Source organism: Tauraco erythrolophus, chromosome 8 (genome assembly GCF_009769465.1).
Source record: "Tauraco erythrolophus isolate bTauEry1 chromosome 8, bTauEry1.pri, whole genome shotgun sequence".
In the NCBI taxonomy this organism is placed as follows: domain Eukaryota; kingdom Metazoa; phylum Chordata; class Aves; order Musophagiformes; family Musophagidae; genus Tauraco; species Tauraco erythrolophus.
In genome coordinates, this window is record NC_141472.1 from 34,106,156 (window position 1) to 34,130,893 (window position 24,738).

General features: G+C 40.0%; 1 protein-coding gene across 1 annotated transcript in view; it reads right to left on the bottom strand.

Moving 5' to 3' along the window:
- Window positions 1-3,416: 3,416 nt before the first annotated feature.
- The window catches only part of OSBPL11 (oxysterol binding protein like 11), a 45,924-nt gene continuing 24,602 nt past the window's right edge, over window positions 3,417-24,738 (bottom strand). Inside the window, exons 6-13 of the mRNA XM_086615436.1 lie at window positions 22,216-22,417; window positions 17,399-17,544; window positions 15,359-15,499; window positions 12,885-13,383; window positions 11,066-11,252; window positions 7,345-7,527; window positions 6,544-6,697; window positions 3,417-5,090 (exon numbers count right to left, since the gene is read on the bottom strand). Coding sequence (XP_086471562.1) covers window positions 5,013-5,090; window positions 6,544-6,697; window positions 7,345-7,527; window positions 11,066-11,252; window positions 12,885-13,383; window positions 15,359-15,499; window positions 17,399-17,544; window positions 22,216-22,417 — 1,590 coding nt within the window. The 3' untranslated portion in view covers window positions 3,417-5,012. The remainder of the gene's footprint in view (window positions 5,091-6,543; window positions 6,698-7,344; window positions 7,528-11,065; window positions 11,253-12,884; window positions 13,384-15,358; window positions 15,500-17,398; window positions 17,545-22,215; window positions 22,418-24,738) is intronic.

Sequence of the window (24,738 nt, forward strand, 5' to 3'; positions counted from 1 at the left end):
CAAGGGGCTGGAAAATAAAACTTACGAGGAGCGGCTGAGGGAGTTGGGGCTGTTTAGCCTGGAGAAGAGGAGGCTGAAGGGAGACCTGATTACAGCCTACAAATACTTGAGAAGGGATGGTGGGGAGGTGGGGGAAGGGCTCTTTACATTAGTGATGGGTGATAGGACAAGAGGAAATGGGCATAAGCTTAGTCAGGGGAGATTCAGGTTGGATGTTAGAAAGTATTTCTTCTCTGAAAGGGTTGTCAGCCACTGGAATAGGTTGCCCAGGGAGGTGGTTGAGTCCCCATCCCTGGATGTGTTTAAGAATAGGGTGGATGAACTACTTAGGGATATGGTTTAATGGGAGATTAGGGACAGCTGGACTGGATGATCTTTAAGGTCTTTTCCAACCTAGAAATCTATGAAATCTATGAAATCCATCAGTCCAGTCTGCAGCCACCTCTAACCAACAGATTTGTGTCGCAGTAATAGTGTCAGCAAGAGTGTATTGGCTCATTCTTCTTGCAGCTCTCTCACACCCCTCTCATGTGTTACTCAACCTGAAGAAACACGATCAGACAGAACCAGGACCTTTACTCCCATAACACCAGACCAAGCCAGGCTGCCTCTGTAGCCCAAAGGCAACTAAGGAAAGGTAAGTCATACCTCGCTCTGAACCCTGGCACTGTGCAAACCTTAACCCCTCCACCCTTGGGAGCAAAAGGTAACAAAAACCTTAGCTGCTACTAAGAAGCCCTGCAAGCCCATACCTGACACTCACCTACGCAGAGGTGTATCTTTCAGGATAGCATCCAAGAGGAATACTTTGCTTGCCAGCACAGAGCTGCATGGACCAACCCCTACAGGAGAGAGGAAGGGAGAAACCAGTACAACAGCCACGAGCTTTCTACAGCCAAGGTTTCCCAATGTGGAGCAGAGAAGCAGATCTGCAGGGTGGGTTTGGTTTTCTAACACACGGCTACGACAGCAGCAGCCCATACAAAAAGCTTTTCTTCTCCCACTACTGTTCCCACCTTTTTGGAACATTTCCACAGCTCCTTAATTAAAAGCCAAAACCAAAATTGTCTCTAATACCTTCAAAGAAGGATGGAAGGGGAATGAATCAGGTTGCATCAATCTAAATCATAAAAACTTAACTTCAGCTACTGTGTATTAAGTCTCCACCTGCAACTGTGACCATACCCTTCACTTTAGGGTCGTTTAGTGGTGGACTTGGCAGTGCTAGGTTTATGGTTGAACTTGATCTTAAAGGTCTTTTCCAACCTAAATAATTCTTTGATTCTCATCAATTCCCCACCTGGCTGCTACCTCCTGTCATCTTACGGTTTTTCCAAGCTAACCCCCTTCTCTTGAAGCATATCTTACCCAGTTCACCATAAACACACTCTTTCCACCCACCTGACTCCACCCTCATTTCTTTAGCATATTAACCACTGCCCCCCAAGAGAAACAGGGGCAGCTTTTCTGACACGAAGATAAGAAGCTACGGGAACACACCAGACTCCCCCCAGGCTGTCCAATCTTTCCTTCCCGTGCAGAATTTCCCCTACCAAGTTTTGCACCAAGTTGTTTGGATATAAAACTGATCAATATGTTTACTTGCTCTTCCAAGTTCAGTTCAAGAGGCTTTAAGAGACACTCTGACCTGTTCTTCCACAGGTGACCGGGACAGAGAGGGATCAGCACGTGCAAACTAGACAAAGGCTGAATTTGATTCTCATGGCTGAAATCCAAATTCTCCTGGGGAGACCAAGACTTAATCCTAAACTTGACAGTTTATATTGTGAATATGCTGAAAAGCTTCTCAATCTATTCCCCTCTCCATGCCTAAAAACTTGAATACTCTGATTTACATATTGCATTTTTTTCCTCCATGAAAACCAAGTCCAGAACCAAGCTTTCAGGACTATGCGCTTGAACACCTACGCTAAATAGGAGTGACTTGTCACACTCCTGGTTTTCCATCAGCAGCAGGGTACACAGCCCCTTTGAAGAGAGCCACTTATTTAAGTTCCAAGATCTGTTTATAACTCAGGAAGCCTAAAACCACTGAGATCAATAAGAATTTTGCTCTTAACTTCAGTGGAGCCCAATCAAGCCAAAAAGACAGAAAGGAACATAAGCCGAAATCCTACATTTTGCCATACTCCCTATTGAACACACCATGGTTCTCGCAAACATCTACATTGGAAGCAGCAGAGAGCCCTTCCCTTTGCTCCAGAAAGTACAAGATGGAAATGGCAGCAGTTAAGCAAGAGAATCAAATCTGGTCAGAGTTAAAAATACATACATTAGTCCATGGGGTGCTTGCAACTCTCAGAAGAATCATGTCTTACAATTTAAGCTGGATATTCAGTGGCTATATTTTTTTTTTAAACTGTTTTCAACTATGTCCTTTATTTCTAGAAGTAACTAGAAATTTGCACTGTCACTAAATCCACATCAAGAAGCCATTCCAGTTTGTGTGATCCTCTGAGCAAAGGAAGGCTTGACCTTCATTTCCTCTAGCAGCACCCCCATGTTAAAAGAAATTATTTCATGTATTTTAAAAGATGACTTCTTCAGCATTGGGTCTATTTTTACACAAAAAATTTAGTAACAGCTTTCTCAGCGTGAAACCACAAGCATACCAGATGAAGGTGGAAGAGAAATAACTTGACTAATAATATTATATAAGGAACACAAATGGGTTTATGGTCAACATGGGAGCTTTTCAGTTTGTTTTACAGCTATCACCCTGACAATTCCCCAATCAAAACTTTAAGCAGAGCTCAGTGACTGAGTCATCAGTCTATATTTTAATAAGCACAAGTTTGATCCCTGGAGTATGCTCAGCTAATAAGGTTTGTGTTCTGCTCTGATCACTGCAATATTAAAAACTGGACCTTGTACCACAACCCTTGCTGTTTAAAGCAAATCCACCATGGGACACAGATAAAACAACTATGAAACATACACAGTGTTGTCAATTTATTTTCTGTCCTTCTACCACCCCCAGTTTGGTGCAGGTACCAATGAACCATGGAAGATCACACGTTGCCACCATGATTCCTACCCCAAATCCTGGAATTGGCCAAGGAGCACAGCCCAAATGAGACGCAGACCCAGAAGCAAGGAGGAACTAATCCCACCGTTTTCACTTTTATTTTTATTCCTGGTTAAACATGAAAATGCCCAATGGATGTCCAAAACTAACACAATAGGATGGTTGTATAGAGTATAACAAACAAGACAGCAGAGCCTAAAACATTCTTCTGGTGGAGAATATAGTTACTAATCAAGTGCACAGTGCCAAAATATCCCGCTTTAAGGGCCAAGAAAAGCCCAGACAGACAGATCTCCAGCACAAAAGATAACAACCACCTACTCTTCCTGGTCACCTGATCTCTAGGAAAGCAGACAGAACAAATGAACACTTTTGTAGTTTTATTATCCCCACCCCCACTTCTCACAAACGGACCATGACTCGCATTGAGATCTCAGTGCATTTCACAGCAAAAAAAAAAAATGTACAAGAGGATCAAAACAGTTGTGCATAAACCCAACTTTTTTTTTTTTTTTGCACAATTTACAGTTTGTGTTGAAAGTTAACTGGTTATTTAAACCTTCTGATGTACTCTTACACTTGGATCTTCTCCACGGAAAACATCTTACCAGATCAGGCAGTAGTGAGTTCTCGTGATGCTGGATCAGGTGCAGCCACTGTCATGGCTGGGAAGTGGCAGATAATGTTATATACACTGATTGGAAGACTACATCAGAAGAAAAAATAGAGTAAGGCACCACTGTTGGAAAAATTAAGGTAGCTTGTAGTACAACAATAACGAAAGCCATAATAAGTACTATTCTTAATTGCCAGCAATTCTTAGACTTCAATAAAATAGTTATAAAAAAAACCCAAAGGATGTTTGTACCTGAATACAGTTTCCTGATATCTGATTGTGTTTCAAATCAATACCCAGTCCTCGGCATAATCAGCTTTTTTTTTTTATGGTAAGATGAAAAACCAGGACCTACAGTTCATGTATTCACAGGTCACATTTCACTGCTTTGTTCTGAATAACACCACAGGATAAAAACAAAAACAATCCAAAGGACAGTTTGTAACACTGATACTTCACCTTTGAGATGATTAGATGGGCAGAGAAATTTAAATACAAAATTGTACGTTTTCTGTTTGTTTCAAAAGCCTTAGTCCTCAGGAAGGGAAGGTGGAGGAGGAAAAAACAAGGCCGAACCTCATTACATTGTAACATGAGAAAAATCAAAGTCACCCAAAGAGATTTAATAAAATTAGGAGTTGAAAAGTGTTCAAATTACTTTTCCAATTCAAGTCAATTATTTCAAGTATATTAAAATGTTTCAGAGGAAAAATTTCTCCATGGTTATAATTCTAATTGCTTTTATAAATCCATAAAAAAGAAAGGCAGTCTCTACATATAGTCCATGTTCCTCCGATGCATGCACACATTCTCTCTGAAGAAAAAAGTCATCGTGATCCAGTTGTTTCTTAACACTGATTTCAGGCACATCTTCCAAACACCTCTCCAGTTTTCACCAGAAAGGTTAATCACTGGGCATAAAAGCAGCAAATTTTTGTTGCTGTTGTCTACATGGGTACTGAACAGGTTTCAGGTATTGAAGAGTTTGACACAGATTCTTAAAAAAGTTCCCATGTCACTCCAAAATCCAACAGTTCTTTCTTCTCTTAGGCAGCTTTTGCAATCAGATCTACTTAGAAGAATCTTACACAATTCAGATAAAATCTCTTAGATCATACAAAAAAACAAGTTGGTTGAATGTACCTGGCAAGTTTGTCTCTACAACATCGTTTATTTTTTTAATCTTTTTTTTTAAATAGCTTTAAAGTGCCCTAGTATATTTATTTCTTTATGCTCATTTAAACTTTCACAATTATGTAAAAAGGGGACAGTCAGTGTGATTACTGTGTTTTGAGAGACAGAGGAAAAGGAGAGGAAAAATCAAAAACTCATCTTAAAGCAGCTTTTCTAGTTAGTGTCCGTTTGCTGAGTTTGTGCAGCAGAGACTGTTTTCCAGAGGGGTTTATGATAAACCCAGCCATCTCCCTGCAATTTTAAAAGAAAATATGGTTATAATAAAGACACTGTCCCAGGAGAATTCCCTTCACACAACTATTAGACTGATACCTGTGAAAACTAGAGGGACATGGCTTATACCTTTAACTCCCACAGATAAAGACAGATCAATGCTCCAGGCTTCTCAGACCGCTACAGAACACGTACGGACTCTTGTCGAGCCACAGTGCACCCGGGGAATCAACTGCACTTGTAATTAACCCAGATGGAAAGACACTCTTCTCAACTCCGTGATCCAGATTACTTTAAAAAGCCAAACAAGAAGCCAGCAGAGAGGCAGCTATCCAGGACTATCAGCTCTTATATAGCCCAATTGCTTTCCCTGAAATGAGGGAGCAGCTCAGGATTACGTTTAAACGTTTTCTGAGTAGATCTGTATCTCAGATTAACAACAGAATTTCACCTCTTGAGATCTAGATACTAACAATATTGATATTTAAATCTGAGCTAATCATACTAACATCGCTTTAGAGACAAAAAAACACTTCATTGGAGCTAACAGATAGTCCTGAACTTTAAAAAGCAAAAACGGGAAAAACCCAAAGGAAAACCTGTTTAGTCTATGTTTAAACCCTTGCTAGACTACAGATACGGGAAGAAGGAGGTTATGTTGCTGCAGTTTAATAGGCAAAGCTTTCACTACAAGGAGAATCTACTCCAGCATGAATTTTTGTTGAGTCCTCCCCTCTTGCATGGGGCTCAGCAAAGCTCTCTACACCAGCAGGGCCTCATCATCTCGATCACAAGGAAAGCCTATTTCACAGTTACCATACCAGCAGGCCCCCGTCTTCCTGAGCAGTCTGCAGTTCACCTTGTTAAAAGCCTTAATATTTACTACCATTACTGAAATATAGGTTAAATCATTGAACAAATAAGCTTCACCTAAAACGTAATGTACAAGAACACAAAAAGTTCCAAGTTGAGAATGAACTCATGCTTCTTGCTAACAGTAATGTTATGTTGAACACAACATGAGCAACATTAGTAGTGCTGATTATTTTCTTTGGGTATTTACTGTTGCAGCCTGCTTACACACGTACATAGCAAGCTGTTTTCCACGTGCCACAGGGAAGAGCTTGGTAAAAGAAACTGAACCACAAAACAGGCAAATGTTTTGTTGCACGGGAATCACAAAACCAGAGTGTTTGGGAAGTGAAGCATAGAGTCTGACCTTTACATGTCTGGAAGTGCTTATGTCACCTTACTGCTACGGATCTCATGGAGCTAAACTAGTGGAGGGTGTCCCTGCCCATGGCAGGCGGGTTGGAACTAGATGATCTTCGAGGCCCCTTCCAACTCAAACCATTCTATAAGATCTAAGGCCAAATATTCTATTCGGACAGGACACAGACCTGTATGTGCACCTGTTTTCATTGCAGCTCTGCCTTTGCCTTCATCAACAGCTAACTGCTTCGGAACTTACTTCTTTAAGGAAGTATTTAGTACACCAAGGTGTTTCTGTTTCAGCACGAAGTCTCTCTTCATTCCTCTGCCGTTCCTCAAGGGCTCGCTTGTGCTCCGTAGCCTTATCGATGTCTCCATCCCGCAGAGACTCTGTTACATGCTGCCACAGCCTCCTACAGAACAAAGAGTTAATTTTAGTTTTCAAAAGTTTTCTCAGCCTGCCAGCTCAAACTACAGGATCACCACATGCAGTTTTTCCACAACAGGAGCACTCCCTCCATTTACCCATGACAAACCAACCCAGGCTGAAGCACGATGGTGCAGCACAGGCGGAAGGGCTCACGGTCAAGCCTTACAGCTACACAAGCAATTAGAAGGTAGGAATGGCTCCGAGGTTTTGGCTGTGCTAATCTAATGTCTGTTTGTATACCCTTTAAAGTTGCTACGGAGTGTTATTCAACAAGTAGCTTCTTGCGAGGGCCTCCTTTATCAGGAGCTGCCCCCACTGTGTAGCTGATAACTCAAAACAAATAAGGAGGCTCAGTTCTAGCAGGGACTTCACAAACTGACAAACAACTCTGTCCATGAATAAGAGAGACAAGCGAAACAACCATATGCCTGCGCTTGTCTTTTGCACTTTTTAATAAAATGCACTTGTTTTTGGTTTTGGGTTGGTTTTTTTTTTCTAAATAAAGCAAAATTAAGATCACTGCTACTAAGCACTATCCACAAATAATATCTACTTTTGTGGATTTTCCTAAAGCATTAAGCAGCCTGCTTAGGACACAAAGGGTGGGACAACAGCGAACACATACTCTACCTAGACTCAAATGGTCCTTGTTTCTCAAGGGGCCGGACTCGTTTTCTTGTCACCGACAGCTTTGTCAAGTCCACGTATTTTGTCTCCCCGTTGCTATAGGTGAACTCAAGCACACTGTTCCACTCCCCTTGCACTCTGCACACCACTGTGTTCGTTGTGTTCTGCTTCACTTCACCTGTGACTCTAGGAAAGCAATTTTTATTTTTAAAAGGTCATGGCTGAAGACACCTGAGGACCATTCCTTGCATAATCACTCAACTTCATTCTGAATGAGTTTGCAAACTTGTCACAGTGTCTTGAAAAACATTAGTTACTTGAATTACGTTTGCACAGAGGAGCTCAAAAAGCAAAGTGATTTTCACTTGTTGCTTTAGTTCTCTTCACATTACCCAGGAAACTCCAGTTTCGGCTTCAGCTTAAACTTGTTTCAAACCTTTTAATGGAATTGAAAATGAAAAAGAAACCAACACAGGATGGTTCACATGCAATAAGCAGTGGATCATTTCCACTTGAAACATCAAATTGGATGCGTAGTTTAGACTTAAAAAATAAAAAATAAACTTTCTACCATGAATGCATCTCACTACCTGCTGGCACTTTATCTCAAATCTTTGTATCTCAATGTTTTCCACATGTAGGTGGTCTCATTTTTATGTTGCTCACAGAAGCAGCAGACACAAAGGCAGAAAGCAAGGTAGGTCACTAGGACTCAGAAGAAATGTTTTTCTCTCCTGTCTCTTCCACAGAAACCTCTGCCAATAACAAGATATTAAAAATGTCTAATATGCAATATTTCATTCAAAGTGTTGCACAGATGCTCAAGTATCACCATAATTACACACACTGATGCATATTTTCCTTTCAACATCAAGACCTGCCCAAAGACCTCCTGATGCTCACTTTTATCCTGAATCAAGGAGTGGAAGCTTACTGAGCATAGCTAGGCAAGCAAATTACCATCCTCAAACAGAACTTTTCTCCCAGAAAGAAGAAACAAAAGGATCTGCAGACTACGCAAACAAGACTTGAGATATTCCCAGTCGTAAAGTGCTGCAGGATTCAGAAAGGACACTCTCTCCAGCTCAAATTAAACTGCAATCACCTGTACACAAGCTCTCTCCAACACATCACTCTCCAGTTCCACTTCCCGCAGTTTATCAGCGCTCATACAAAGCGTGTTGCATCTCCTTTCACACTTACGTTACGTGCAGCTAATAACAGCACACCACTGGTTTGCTGTTACTTCCTTTGTACAGCTGCATGTAGAGGAGCAGAAAGCAGCTATTCTGTGCTCCCACCTTGCCCACGCTGGCCGTGTAGTGCCATGCTCAGAGGACGAAGAGAGGGCAGGACACATAGATGCCACTTTCCCTCTTCCACATGCGCCAGCCGCTTCCAGCTGTGACTGCATCTACCTGTACCCCCCAAGCCCTACATCAAAAAAGAAAAATTCATCTCTCAGGCAATGAAACAAGTATCAGGGGCCAGATCTTTCAGCACACAGATACTGGATGCCAGTCAAATCAGACCTGCTGGTATTTCCCAGGGCAAGTGGGGAAAGCTCACAGCCAGCTCAGAGCAGGGGCTTCTGCCACATCTTGTACATGCGGGAGGCAGCTGGAGTCAAATCATGGTCCAGTAGATCAAACCTAGTTTAGCTTTCTTAGAAAGATCTTTCAAAAAACTAGACTGATAAGCATATGCTGCTCAGGCACAGTTTTCTGTTATAAAAATTTAAGATTCAGTCAAGAAAACAGGCCAGAGTTGGGGCAACACGAGCAATAAAAGCACATTTACATTAAACTATTAAGCTTGTTGAAAACAACTAAAAGAGTATGTGACAAGCAAGCAGCCTTCATTTTGGGCTGCTTTTTCCTCCTGTGACTTCCACACCTCATCAAAGCTATTACATGTGGTGGAGTCCCTATCCTCCTCCCAAAAGGTCTCTGAACAGTCTGAATCCATAGAGATCAGCCCATTCGACCTTGCAGTTACATCTTCACAAGTTTAAGAGCTTAATTGTCCCAAGAGCTGTGTGGTTACTACACAATTCTGACATCCAGTATTTTAGTATCAATCACAAAATTATTGTCTCTGCTCAGCTTAAAGAAAACAAGGTAGTACCACTCACTACAAAGGTGCAGTACTGAGCTGCGACGTTAAAATCTCATTGCGACCCGTATTCTTCAAGTTGCATTGCTCTGTGACACACAATCATTCCCAGCATTGCAGATCACAATATCTGCCTGAACTAATAGCAGTGATAAAAATCTGCTAGCGTTTATTCATAAGCTTGGCATGACTGATATATGTCTAGCTGTTCCTTATCATCATCCTTTATTTCATCACGCTAAAGAGGTACAGGACCAAGAAGCCAATATCCAGCTAAGGTCTAACAAGGGTCACTCTACAGAAAAAAAAAAAAATCTATAACATTGCCATAGCAACTCACTTGCACTCTGCGTAACCATGGCAACACTGCTGCTTCCCCATCAAGAGATTCTTTTGGCAAAGTCCAATCATCACCATGTCAAATTTTCAATAGTTACAGTACCTTGAACAGATTTGTCTTTAAAAATCTCCACATCTGTGACAACTTCAGAGAGACAAATAACAAACAATTTCCAAAATTATATCATTGAAGTAAAATTGCATCCTATCACTTATTTTTTATGGTGCAACAGGAGCTATTGCAAGGTGGAAGATAGACTGTAAGCAATGGCAACAAAAATCCCAAATGATGCATCATTTTAAAATTGTGTCAAGTGAAACAGAGCTATACGTAAGCTTCAGTTCTCCAGATGTCATTAGGACAGGAGAGTTGTGGTTGCAAGTTAAATTCAAAACACGTATGGGAATTTATGGGGCAAAGCACTTCAAGATGCAAGTTTTGATGGTGTTTTTTTTGTCTTCCTTTAAACAACTGTCTGTATTAGCACAAAGCTAGTCTGCAGCAGTCTTATGATACAATTTCTAAAAACATCAGTGTTAACAAGTTCTGAAAGCTCTTGCACCAAGCATGCAGATGCTTCCTAGAATGCTGCTAGAAGTAACCACAAGTAGACTTTCCCTGGATCTTCTGTCTTTTACCTGTTAGTTTTTAAACATGCATACACATGAAGAATTACCACTACGAGAATTACCATTTTTGTCTTTAACAAAAACTATTTTTACCTAGAGATTTTCTGTAAATAGTTTAAACTTGGTAGTCTTACATTTCTTATACCTAAAGAAATCCTAAGACCAATAAGTAACAGAAGACTATTTACTAATGCTCCCTGCAGTGCAACTACAATGCATGTTGCAAACAACATGCAACCCTTTAAGACAGTGAGATCAATCCCATTTCAAACAAGGAGCAAATCAAAAAATTGGAAAAATTAACCAACTTCTGTCAGTAATAAAATCATCTGTGGCAGCCAGGAATAAAAGCCAGGAGCTCAGTATTCCCAGTGGTTTGAACACAAGCATCAGACAAACATGGAATTGCCTTACTGTCTTGAAAGGCAATTTTTCCTTGAGGATCACCTGAGATGCAGTTGTTTAGCTATGATACTGTTTAAGAGCAGAGTAATACCTTCAAGTGTTTAAGAACAGGGAAAAACAATGTTTTATCAGACTATCAAATTAGTATTATTCAGCACACAGAACAGGGGAGTCGCACAGCTACTGCGGTTCTAGAGTGTGGATTACAAGGGAAAAGAGAAAAAAGTGTTCTCACCGATGCAATTTGCCACCATAGAAGGGCTTGGTGTGAAAGTTAATACTTGCAGAATATCCAGTCTTCGCACAGTTGATGTTGACTTTTCCTCCCAGTTCTACCCAGGGAACAGTTAAAATTGACCGAGCGTATGCACAGGGCAGAGAGAATGTGTATTCTTCCCCATGTTCCAAGAGACTTAAGAGACCTGTGTGAAGAAATACGAGAACCCCTAAATCAGCACCACTTTAGAAAATAACAAACAAGTTATTGGAACAGACGGCCAATACTACATCTGACTACTTTTCCCCATAGCCCCTCACACACACACACACAGAAAAAAATCACACACAAAAAAAAAAAAAACAACAAAAAAAAAACCCACACAAAATTGAATTCATTACAGATTCTAGATACATTTTCCTGAAATTACTGACCTGAGCAACATGCATTTATGTTTCTTTTGGGAAAATACATTATGAAGCAATATTATTAGGATTAAAGTACAACACTGTGCTGTGCAACATACTTTTCAGAAGCATAGAAAAGGGCTGGTCACTCTCTTATTGATGGTTCTTGAGCTTGGCAACATAACTCTTATGCTGCCAAACGGAAATAATGAATGAATAACCCGAACTGCAGATCCTGATGAAGGCTAATGCTCCCGTTCTATTTTCCCTCCCTATAATTCATCCCACCCTATCTGAAGGCAGGTAGCAGAGACAATCCTCCTCACTGCACTTCTCTGACAAGATAAACCCAACCCTTTCCTGACAGTAGCTTTTGCAGTAAATGTCAAGAATCTCATAAAAAAAACTAGTTTGTTTTTTTTTTAATTTTAAGATGTGTAGGTTTGTTTTATTCCTAAAAAAAACCCTCAGCAAGTTTACAAGAGCACAGCACATCAACTGACTGCTGCCTGCATCAACCCATGCCTCTGTAGCATATTATCGCTGTGCATCCAATGTAAGTATGAAAAACATGAGAAATTCTGAAGAGTTATGACATCATTTGAGAAATGCCCTAGAGGAGATATTGACTTCAGAAATTACCTGGTACAGTCAAAGCACTGAGATGTGCCTTCCACATTCCCTGTCGTGCTCATTCCCATCGTGTAGGTGGATCACATGCAAGTGCCTGGAATCCCCAGTTACTGGGCAATACACACATGGGACATGGAATGGGAGATGCTATCTCATCTCTTGCAGTAAATACTAGTGCTAAAGGGAAGTTACAGTTTAAGGGCAGTTACCCTTCTCTGTCACCAAAGGATCCAATTTCTGTAGTTAAAAATCAAAACTTGCACAGTAAGATATGTCAGTGCAATATATGCAAGTTGAACACCACTTGTATTTAATTAATGTCTGATGCAAATTACTTCGTCTGATGCTTGTAAACTGATCAGTTATGAATGTTTCCAATTACAGTAACTGCCCTTTAGTTCAAAAGTAAAAATTTTATTTCCAAATATAATCCTGATTTTTGGCAAACCATAAACCTAAGATTCCCCCCCATATGAAAATTTGCTGTTTATAATGAGGACTTGTAGTATCTTCTGTACTTTGTAAACAGTAAAGTAAGAAATCACTGAATGACTGTACGTTAAGGTTTACAGATCAGAGATTAGAGGAAAACCAAAAGCACATAAAACAAAAATCTGAAAACCCACAATAGCAACTGACATCTCTGCAAGCTAATTGTTTTTTAGAAGTCTTTGAAAGAAAACTACCAAACAGTATTTGTTTGTATTTCTGCCAGAGGTATATGATATCAAATTTCCTCTCAAACTAACAGTTTTAACAACTTTCTAAAATGAATAAAGGACAGAAGTTACACTTACCCTCACCAACCATTGTCACTCCTATTGACATTCCTAAGAATTTACTTTTTGTCCAGACATGGGCGTTGACACACATCTTTCTCTCTGTGCATTCAGCGTAAAACCCTGAGACAGGAGGATGGTGGGACACTTGCTCAGCTACAAATTTTACTGTATAGTAGTCCAGCTCTGTTTGGCCTTCCAGATCTTTAGACAGAGTTATTTGCTCTGATGGGGTGTGAGCAGAGAAGTTACTGCCGGCATCGGTGGCTACGTCACCCTTCGGCATCCTCCAGGAGCAGTGAAACGTTTCCCCAATGATTGGATTGTATGGTTTCTTTGCGATAGCTCCTTTGCGACCTTCGTGAAACGAAGTGAGATAATACTCAACAAAGCGGATCATCCTCTCCTCAGGAGTGGTGCCATTTGTGATTGCAATGAAGAGATCCGGATGGGACATGAAGTCCGCATACATCTCCAGCAACGATCGCTTCTCTAAAATAAAAGTGGGAAGAACCACCTGAAATAAAAGAAAACCCAAAGAGCTCTAGTAAGTAAAACAGAGACAGGCATTTTTGTAAGAGAAGTTCTCAGGTGGAGGATTCTGTCCTGTTTTGGACATCACATTTTCAGACTGAACTTTCTTGTCTCTGTTCTAAGATGTGTGCAAAATACAGTGATCAAAAAAGCAATTTACAAAGAGAAAAAAGCCCAGTAAGTACTATTAGGTTAAAAGGGACTGAGCATCCCTCAAAAAAACATAAAAGCTACAAAGAGAAAATGTGTTCCATATGTCTGTGGAGAGGAAAACAAGCAAGAAGGATCTCAAACTATAACAAGGAAGGTTCACATCAGAGGTTAGGAAAGGTTTTGTCTAATGGAGAGAAAAGCATGCAAGCCATGCCAGTGCTCTTGAGAGCCTGCAGAGTCTCACTACAGCAATCAAGACAAGCATCTATGAGATACAACATAGCACACCTTGATCCTGTACCTCTGTGCACAGGACCTTATATTTTCCCAGTTATATTTACCACTACAATAAACAGCAGTCCTGTTCTTTGCTGGGCCAAGACCAATAATGCTCTTGGCAGAGTAAGAGGCTGTGGGTATCATCAGTCTTTTCCTTTCCTGTAGTGGCAACTAACCTCACATAACTAACTGTTGTAAAGAGCAACACAAGGCATCTCAATCATGAGATCAAGTCCATTTAAATCAGCTGCATTCAAAGAGGTAGAGCACAGACATGAGACTCTTAATAGGTGTGTAACTGAAGCTGAATACACTTACTATGTTGTTGCAACACCAACCTGGAATATTAAAGTTGCTTTTCATTTCAGTACCCTAATATCTAAGTTAATTGCAATTCTAAACAGTTTCATTACCTGTTCTGAAATCAGGCTTGTCATATTTCAATGCTTTGCCTGCTCTGAGCTAAAGACAATTCTACGCACACAGTCAAAAGTCACAACTGGGAGACAGACTTGCCAATTTGTTCCAACTAAGAGAAAAAGATATATCGAAGACTGGATTTGGTCTAAGTGAGATAATGACTTCAAGAATTCTTGATTAAGCAACAGAGGTTTAAGTTTGGCTCACAGGCAGCAGGGCCTGTTCATACCACCTTTTTTCCAAAATTGTGAATTGCAAGCTCCACAATACAAGTGTTTCTAGTGGCCAAGTAGCTAGTGCTCCAAAAATACATTTTTTTTTTCCCAGCTGTAAACCCTAATTCCAAGAGACTGCTTTCCTCATTCCATGGCATGTAAAATCCATTTTTCTTTAAAAGTGCCTAGTGCTTATGGTAAGAAGTCTTTGCAGGAGTGAACTGAACATAAACTAGTAGCAGCCTAATTTTCCCAGACTTGCTGCCCAAGTTGTCTAGCAGCAATTGAGCGTTATTTTTTTCAAAAATTGTTGCTTTTGAGATCTGCACTGGGGTGTCAAACCCACTTCTCTCTAGTATAACTTTGTTCCTGCTTGCTATAGCTGTGAGCAAACACAGAAATGAAAATAGGACACAGGCATAAACAGACATCTGAGGACAGATAATGGGGAACCAAAAGAAAACTTTTCAGAAGCAGCAAGAATACAGGTGTAAGGTTATGCGAGTTGTGCGTAAAAGCATTATCAAGTGAGAAAAAAAAAATCATAGAAGGAAAGGAAAAAAATATGAGAAGGCTGTAGAAAACAGCATGGGAAGTGTAGGGTGCAAACACAGGAAAGAAAACAGGCCATTATAGGAAATCCAACAAAAACATAGTAGAAAACGCAAAGACAATGTAATAGAAAAGACGTGGCCAGTTGCATTAAAGAAAATCCACTCCCTCAGCACGTTCCACTTAAAACCTGCAATGTCCTGTGACACTGAATCTTGGGACCTGAAGTTGCTACAGGCCACAAATACATATTAAACTCAATGTTGTTCGATACAGGAGTTGAGTTCAAAATGGCACTTCACTTTTACTGCAGCCAGTCTTCACATTTCCGTTACTTACTCTTGTTAAGTCCATGCCAAGTTTCAGCTGAGACAAGAGATGCAAGATAACACTGCGCTGTTCTTCCACTGCTCCTAGATCATCTTCTTTATCATCACAGATATCCTCCAGCTCCTCGTCTGGATTTATTTCTTCAGGTTCCTGAGATAAGAGCCATAAATATCAGCTCAAAGATGTGACTGGCCAGACAATATCCCAAAAGGACCTGATACTGTATTTAACTCTGTGTATGAAAAAAAGACTAAACAAACCCCATAGAGAGCTGCACAATGAAATCTACCCTCAAGATAGACAACAGTTGAAGAATTTAAAGAGACATTAAGATAACTCAGTGCAGATTTCATCTAGAGGATTCAGGCTAAGAATCCCAAGGGTTGGGGTGCAGTGAAGGAGGTGTGGAAAAAGCTTAAAAGCAAGTATGACCTGTTTTCCTGTAAGTTTTGCGAGCTAACAGAATGGCAAGCATCTAATACACACACAAAAATAGCAAAGTAAATGCCAGCAGAAATTCCAAGCACCTCAGTAACGTCCCTCCACCTCCACACTACTTCAGGCTTTCCAGTGCTGCCATCATTGCTCCAAAGGCTGTAGCAAATGGTGGTTCCTATTTACTTGCTTACTGTTGCGCCTGAGGACAATCAGCCAACATATCTACAGGCTAGTCTTCACAAGTGTTATCAATGCTGCTGCTAGTGCCCATACATAACAGTAAAAGGAAAAGCAACTTGGAGTAGTTTTACAAAAGCAACAACAAAACCACACACACACCCCCACACATGCTGGTTGTCTGTTAGCGTAACTAAAGCACCCGGACAGACTAGTAGAATTTATATTAGTAGCATTTTAACAACCATCACCCTGCAAATGGAAAGCCAAACGTTTCAGGTGGAAAGGATGGTGGTATTCCTGGGGCTAAGCAAAGCCCTTTGTCCTAGAGCAGCTGCCTTAGCTCAAGGCAAATTTATGAACGCTCAACTACCAAAAACAGGCGGCCAAGCTCAAACCCTGATAAAAACTCCAGTATCACACAGCTGACTCCTTTCCAAGGATGCTACACTGTTCTGCTCTTATAAATAAGGGAGCTGAAAATAAGTATTTAAGGGGAGTGATAAGACTAGTCACATCCCAAACACAGGTAGAGATATACATCAAGCACTTGAAATGTTAACTTGGTTAATTATTAGAAGGAAAGAAAGAATCAAGTGATTTATTTGAAAGCTTCCACTTTATTTCAATTTCTCTTTTTTAACTTAGTAGCAACTACTCAGATCCGTTTAAAAAATCCATAAACTATAGCAATTGAAATAAAATCTTTTCCATTTCAATTTTGCTATAAGATAGCACGGTTCCATTGCACAGACATACAACAGTACATCATCTTTTCATCTCCTCTCATCCAAACAACTGTGTGAAACCACCTAGTACAAAAAGAATGTAATTATGACTTTCTAGCTTAGTTAGGAAAACATGTTCTTTATCATAATCCCTGCTGGTTTTTTACTTTAGTATTTTGCACTTCAAATCAATTTTGACAGTTATAATGATACAGACTGTAGCTGTATTTCAAGTACATTAAGCCACTCTGAAGTCAAGTGATGAGAGCTGCTTAGATTAAGGAAAATAAACACAGCAAGAGCTAGAAAAGAAAGACAGGGAGATTTAATAGCTGGAGACTGGCAATTTTGTCTTTCAACTGCTTACACAGTTCTTGGACCTGTTGCGAGAGTCACGAATTCCAGTCAGGTTTTTTGCGTTTCAATTTGCAAAAATGCAAGGGAATATTGCCTATTCCAACACCTTGCGTTACCAGCCCAATCGACTCCCTCTACTTGACAGCTAGTTATAGAGAGCAGCAAAAACTACTGAAAAAGCAATTAGAAAGCTTCATTTACTGCAATTGCACTCACTCTTCCTCTACCACAGCTAATCAAAAAGTGTGAGAATTGTCATTAAATCATTTTCACATAGTATGATCGAAACATTTTACATACATTCCTCAAAATAATTCTCCACAGAAATGGGATGTTCACATTACCTTACCCTTGTTAGCTGGCAGGGCTCTGCAATGGACTGCTCTTCTCTGACAGATGCTGGCTTGTTTACCTCTGCTGGGAAATTCTGAGCTGCTCCATTTTTGAAGTGGTTTGCCAGAGATATCTTCGGTTCCAACCAACTGATAGTCGTTCCTGAAGCAAAAGAAAGTTTGCGCTGAAGCTTGCTCATCCTCTGGAAGGTCAGTAAAAAGCAGTTTTCACAAAAGAGCAATTTTTTAAGGAATAAGCTGAAAGCAGCCAATCCCTTCTGCAGCCAATCCCTTCAGCAGCCACTGAACAAAGGTGGTGCAATGAGACACCACCTTCAGTGATCATTAGCACAAACACTGCGATTGGCGAGCTGTAATACATGCAACTTGGACTGGAGAAACTCGTTGGTGTCATGAAAGGTGTAATCAGACACTACAGGAACAACCCAGTATCATGAGAATGTTAAGCAACCCTTAGAATTTTCTTTAACTGGTACCAAAACAAAGATGACCACCATTTATCAGCTTCTCAAACCCAACTCAGTTCTAGACTAGAAAGAGCTAATGCAGAAAAAGTTTTGTTGCCAGTGTCTTCTCTGGAGAGGGCACTTCTCTTTTCTCTGCCGCAAAGAAGGCGAGCACACACTGCTGAATAAATAATAGTTGCTCAAAAGAAAAAAACACGCTGCAGGGCTTGGAAAGCTATTACCCACTTAATGACTCCAGCATCTCTAGTTACTCCCAGCTAATTTTTCAGAACAGATCAGGTTCCTCATTAATAATACAAATGTTCCATTCTTTTCAAAGGCTAATAAATGCACAGGTGACTCCAATCAGTTTTTACTGAAGAACACACAAACTGACAAACCATCTTGGCTGGGTTGCAAATACAGCAAGTCCTAGGAAGCCTGAATTTCTACCACCACACAGCAGTTTCTTGTGCTTATGAACCTACACTGAGGCAGCTCGTCTCCTCCTATATGACACACAATCCTTTATGTCCAGACATCTGTTACCTGGAACTAGGTCACATCCTCAACCACAACAGGCAAAGTAAGCTTAATTCAGATAAACAGCAGCATTTCTACCACGAAAACACTGGGACAGGAAAAAAGGTCCAGCTTTACTAATGGGACCAGACAATTTTTTCGCCAGCAAGATAGTTTATTTTCATCAAGTCTATTACTCATTAATCCATTACATACTGAGAAATGAGGGTGCACTCGATCCCCTCATCCAGATCATTGATAAAGATGTTAAAGAGAACAGGCACCAACACTGAGCCCTGCGGAACACCACTAGTGACCAGCTGCCAGCTAGATTTAACTCCATTCACCACCACTCTCTGGGCCCGGTCGTCCAGCCAGTTTTAGGTTAGATATCAGGAAAAATTTCTTTACAGAGAGGGTTGTGAAGTATTGGAACAGGGAGGTGGTGGAGTCCCCATCCCTGGAGGTGTTTAAAAATCATGTAGATTTGGTGTTGAGCAATATGGTTTAGGGACCCTGACAGTGCAGGGTGAATGGCTGGACTCTATGATCTTGAAGGTCTCTTCCAACCAGACAATTCTATAAGAATTCCCCAGCAGTTTAAGTTTAAGCTTTTTAAAGAGAAGTTTCAAATAAGTCAAAAAATAAGATGCTCAGAATGTCACTGTCACGCTTACCTTTTGGAAAGGTTTTCTACTCACCTTTAAAACCTCTTCAGGAACAGTACCTGCTTTTTGAGCTGCAACTTTCAACACAATAATCTCTAATTGCATCCTCTAGGCTTCATTTAATCCACACTTACTGCCTCTATATTAGCTTGGATTTAGCAAGTAGCCTCCCTTTTATCCTCCCTACCAGCTACTTCGAAAATAACCTTATTCATTATTAAGTTCTGTATAATTTTCACTGTTAAATTCTAGGATATTTTTCCAGTGATTTGAGCTACCAGTTGTGTTTTAATCTTTGTGAGTGCATGGGATACAACACTAACACTTCTCTTCAACTGGAAGATCAGATTCAGATCTGCTCTTGACTATTTCAGGTACCACAAGTTATTCTCTTTACAGTCTCCTCCTTTCCTAGAAGTCTTCACCTATTTTTGGTTTTGTTTTTTGTTTTTTGTTTTTTTTTTTTTTTAGACAGTTGTCAGCACTTCACCTCTGCTACAACACAGACCTCTCAGCCTCTCAGAGTCTATAGTCTTCACTTTTAACATTTTTCTTCAAGAGTTGCAAACTATTGTTGCAACTCGCCCTGATGATAATGATGTTTGGTGGGTTTTTTAATACAGTACATTACTTCACCACTTTTAACTTTTCCTAAATTCAAGTCAACAGCTGCTACTTTCTTATTCATCTTTAAGTCCACGATTTACGGTATACCTTGATGCATCTGGGGCAGTATTTTCACGCTTCTGGGTTTTGTTTTTTTTTTTTCTTTGAACAATTTACAGCAAACTGGCACTGTTACCCAATTTCTAATCCTTGGTTTTGAAGCCTGAGAAGCACTTGTCCAACACATTCTTAACAGTCAAGTACCACTTTACCAGACCTGAAAATACTTTTTTCCACTTTCTGTTGAAATTTATGTTCTGTTAGTCAAGTCTCCTCTTCATCATCACTTCTTGCTGCATCTCACTCATATCTAGCTGAAGTATGTTGACCTGTCTTTATGATCCTCGGAAGATTAAATACAGCTTGTATACATTTTATTAGATAGAACAGCTTCTATCTTCTGTGTTCAAGACTTTTTTCCCCTGACTCATTTTATATTTTCCTACACATAAACATAGAAGTGTCTCCTGCAGCAGTTGATTTGTCACAGCCCTTTTCCTTTCTGTATCAACTTCTGAAGCCTACCAAGACGACACCACCAGTTGAACCGGAAGGATAAGTATCTCTCCTGAGTGGGCAGGGAGGGAAATCTAAGATAAACAGACTTTGGGGGAAAAAAAAAAAATCTTCACAATTCTTGAAAGGAGGAAACGTACTACAGTATCTCTAGAAAGGTCACACCAGTGGAAGAGTGGACGGCTGCAGAAAGGCACACACACAAGTCTGTTTCTAACTCTAGCCCCAGTAGTGTATCATCCAATCTGCTGCTCCTCCCTCTCCATTCATCTCTCTAGGATATCACCAGAAATCAAGACTTGGACATCTTCAAGCAATGTTTTCAGATTTGGCCATTAACAGGCAGATACCAACTGAAAAGCAGTCAGATGAATTGACCTTTGCACCGCATAGCTTAAAAAATTAAAAAACCCTACAAAAACACTTGTCAAAAAACACTTGTCCCGAACCTATCTTCTTCATAAGTTATTACAGTGGTGCTCATTGGGCCCTACATATCTCTCCAGATACAGTGATGGATAAAAAAAAAAAACACACACACTTAGTAGTGCACACGTGAAAATGTCAAAACAAAAAGATCTTTGATGTAGATCTCCCACAGTTATGCATCAACAGTTAAAAAATTCAGAGGGAATAGGAAGAGTTCTTTCAGAGTGAGCAACTCTGGAGTTCAGACAAAGACTTGGAGAGGTGTCATTCAATTTTTCATATTTAAATGAAATTTTGAACTGAAATACATCAAAAAAGTTAATTCATCCTGTTCATATATTCTCTTTTCATGCCTGTGGTGATGTAAGAATGACAAACTATTTTTATACAGTTTTAATACTTTTATATAGCATAATTTTTCACCTTAGAAGTTAAACTAATTACAGCTCTGAAATAATATCCACTGGCAAAGCAAGCACCACAAATATGATACGAATATGGGAGAGATACACTCATAACATGAGTGTACTTTGTTGCATACTTACCATATCTACTGTATCTGTTGTATAAGTGAAGCATTTGAGAATCCTCAAAAGCTTTTCGCTTACAAAAAGCCACAAAGTAAACACATGAAAAAAAAAAATCACAACAAGATGCAAAATAATTTGCAAACAGGAAAGAACACATTCAGTCCATACACTGCACACAAATAAGGTGGAATGATTCTGGTAAGCACCTACTTGCATGGAAGTGATCGATTGTGCAGACATAGCAACATATTTGTCTGCTGTCTGTGAATGCATGTTATTTCACACCCATTAGCAGTGAGGTGGGGGGGGGTTGGGGTGGTTTTTTTTTTTGCTTGTTAGGGTGGTAGGTTGTTTATGAAAATAGATATTTCCCCCCCCCCTTTAACCAATTTGCATTTGCTTACAAGTCTGTTCTGGCCTCAGAAAGGAATGCAACACTTATCTTAGGTCATGCTTTAGAGCAGGATGTTAACTCAGAATAAGAATACTGATCTATAAACCATATTAATAACTTGTGCAAATGTAAAGCTTTGTATTTTTATGCTTAACTAGAAACGAAAGCTACACACATGTAAATGCTTATAATAAGTATTTAGTGTGAAAAAAACAAAACAAAACAAGCATGACATTCAACAGAGCTGTACTGGACACCACATATCCTAGAACCTGCAATCCCATAAAAGTCTCTTTCCACTATTACTGTTCCTGAGCAGCCAGTTTCATCCCAAAGGCAGTCATCTTATTCTGGTGTCTTATGTATTTTATTCTGTTTTGAGACACTCCTAACAACTAAATATTACATTTATAGTTGCTGCCAGATACGTCTTGATAGACTAGAGAAAACAATTTAAAAAAAAAAAGTGCAACATGCAAGGGACTTCTACCCAACACCAGCAAGTCAGACTCTTGAAAAACTCACAAGAAACCAGGCAGCCAGTAGTTTTCTCTACACATGTGAAACTGGATTTACTATAACAAGTATTTTTGCAAGAAGGAACGGTTTAGACTTCTGCTCCTTGTGAGCATCTGTACCCACCTGCTGGTAAGGATCCCTTTTGCTGAGAAGCATGTTGTAACTGGAGAATATGGAAACAGTCATTTAAGCAGTTCATGGTTGCCATGGAAGTTGCTTTCAGCATTAATAGGTCTTGATCCAAGGATGTAAGGTGACCAGAGACAGGAAGGCATTCTATGCTCCTGATCAAGTCTCTCTGCTGGCCCTCAGCCTGCGACATCATCTGTCAAATAAAACAGTCATTTAACAGGTAATGAAAGTGTGTTGTATGGTACATGTTTAGCTGTGCACAGAGAGGATCCCAAATGATTTTATGACAATAATAAAACTAAAATGTAATATATTATGTACAGTTAACTGTGCTTCTTTTTGTCTTGATGCAGCTACTAAAGAGTCATTGAATGCATGATGACATTCCCACGGCAATACATAACACCTTATCAACAAGGAAAAGAAAATCGAAGTGACTTCAAAACAAAGCAGAGAGGAATTTGAACATGATACTTGCTGCAGTAAATATCAAACACTTTCATGCTTAGCTGATAGGGACATGGGAGAAAAACACTCCACACACTGTGTGTGAGGAGTAATTAAGCTCTGTGCTCTGCACAGCCTGGAAGAGGATCTATGAGGTACTATACATAAGTACTCGAGATCATCTCGCTCCCTACAAGAAGAGATCCAGTACTTTAAAGGAAAAGACCTGTATCACTTGGTTTGGCTCAAACCATACAGGATTCTCATTTATTGTCTGCAGTGCCACCACACTTAGGATCACTATGTCACTGCTTACTTTGGGGAGGGGGAAGAAAAAGCAGCAGGATTTTCCCCTTCATTATGTGTTCAAATTATAGCTTTCCTGGTGTCATTGTGCCCCTTGCTCTCCATCAAGCTCCCCTACTCTTCCTCCTTTCTGGCACCCCTACATCACACAATCTGCAACAGCACGTTTGCCTGCAAGAGATACAGCAGCAAAGCACGCCGGCCATCAAGCAGCACACTGTGGTCTTCCAAAAACCCACACACTTTTCTCCTTGTACTCACAGAAGCAAAACGTTGTCTGATTTTGAATCTCGGGGATGAAGGCAAACTTGTAAACATGCTAGTCCCTTTTCTGGGGAGGTACAGCAAAAGGCAGTAATGCCACTGCACAGCGCTACTCTGCGATCATTGCGTGTTCTGGCAGTTAAGTTAAATGTAAGAACAGATTGATTCATCAAAGCAGAAGAAGAATTTCTTTAAACAATCTGAGATGCATTCATGCATTTAAATGCTATGGCACTGCTTAGTTTTTTAATTCACCAATCCTAACAGTATCTTACTGATTTATTTTTATTTTTTTTTAAGGAACCTTTGCCTGCAATCCCTTCCAGGAGCTGCTTTTAAGGTTTTATGCAATAAAGATTTAGGTAATACGTATTCATCCAAGTTCACACCATGTGGTATTTGGAACATTTTAGGGCTTGGCTACATAGCATGCTATGGTGTGAATTTACAGAGCATCGGCTCTTTGGAAGTGGAGTTAGTGTGCACAGTCAGCCTTAGCATTTCCCAAGAGTGACAGGGCAGAAAGCTAGTAAAACAGCTACATCTTTGCCTATGCAAACACATTAGTTGCTATCAGAGCATATGTCTTTTTTTTTTTTTTTAGTCATAAACATGATATAAGTTTTTGTGTGCAAGTTTTTTTTCCTAATACTGCACCCCATTCCAGAATCAGGCCAGATAACAGGACAAACCATGTTATGTTATGCACCGAGTTCAAAGAGACACATCTTCCCATTCAAAGAACACACTTTGAACAGTCCTAAGTTTTTCCTGCTTATACACTCAGATTTGTTGAAAAAAAAAAAAGTGCTGGGGCAGGAAAAAGCACTGTGATTAAAGCTCAAAATCCATCAGATGTACACAGGCTATAGCTCTCACTCTGCAAACACACACACACCTGCATTTAGTGCAAGCCGGCATAAAAATCCTCTTAGATCTCCTGTTTTGCAAGGTATCCAAGTCAGCAGTGTGACATGTATTCAGCCAAGAACAAGCGGAAGTAGAAGGCTCAGGGACTGACAGAAGAACTGGCTACAATTCAATTCATGGGAAAATTAAAAAAGATCACCATGCAGGAGAGCCTTTGAAAGAGAAGCTGTTCTTCCCACAGCTTCTCGAACTGAATTCGCAAGTATTCAAGCTGTATTATGCTCAAGCATAACGGGCAGGCACCTGCCCTTTAAGTATTTTAACCATATCTAACAAAAAAAAAAAGTAGGCATTGTAGCTAACAAGCATTTTAGCTTTAAAAAGGTAAGCAAACTAACTTTGACATTCAGAAAAACTACATTACTGAGGATTCTTCGTCTGAACAGGTCAAAAATTTTTAAGTTGATAAATAATCATGCTGTGTCACCCAACTCAACAATCAAAAGAGAACATGAAGTTTTCTGTGCTCTCTGCAATGCTAAGAAAAACAATTCCACTTTATTTCCCACCCAGTGAGAATCTCAATTAGAGGATGCAAGCCACTGCTTCAGTGCTCCAGCTCACACA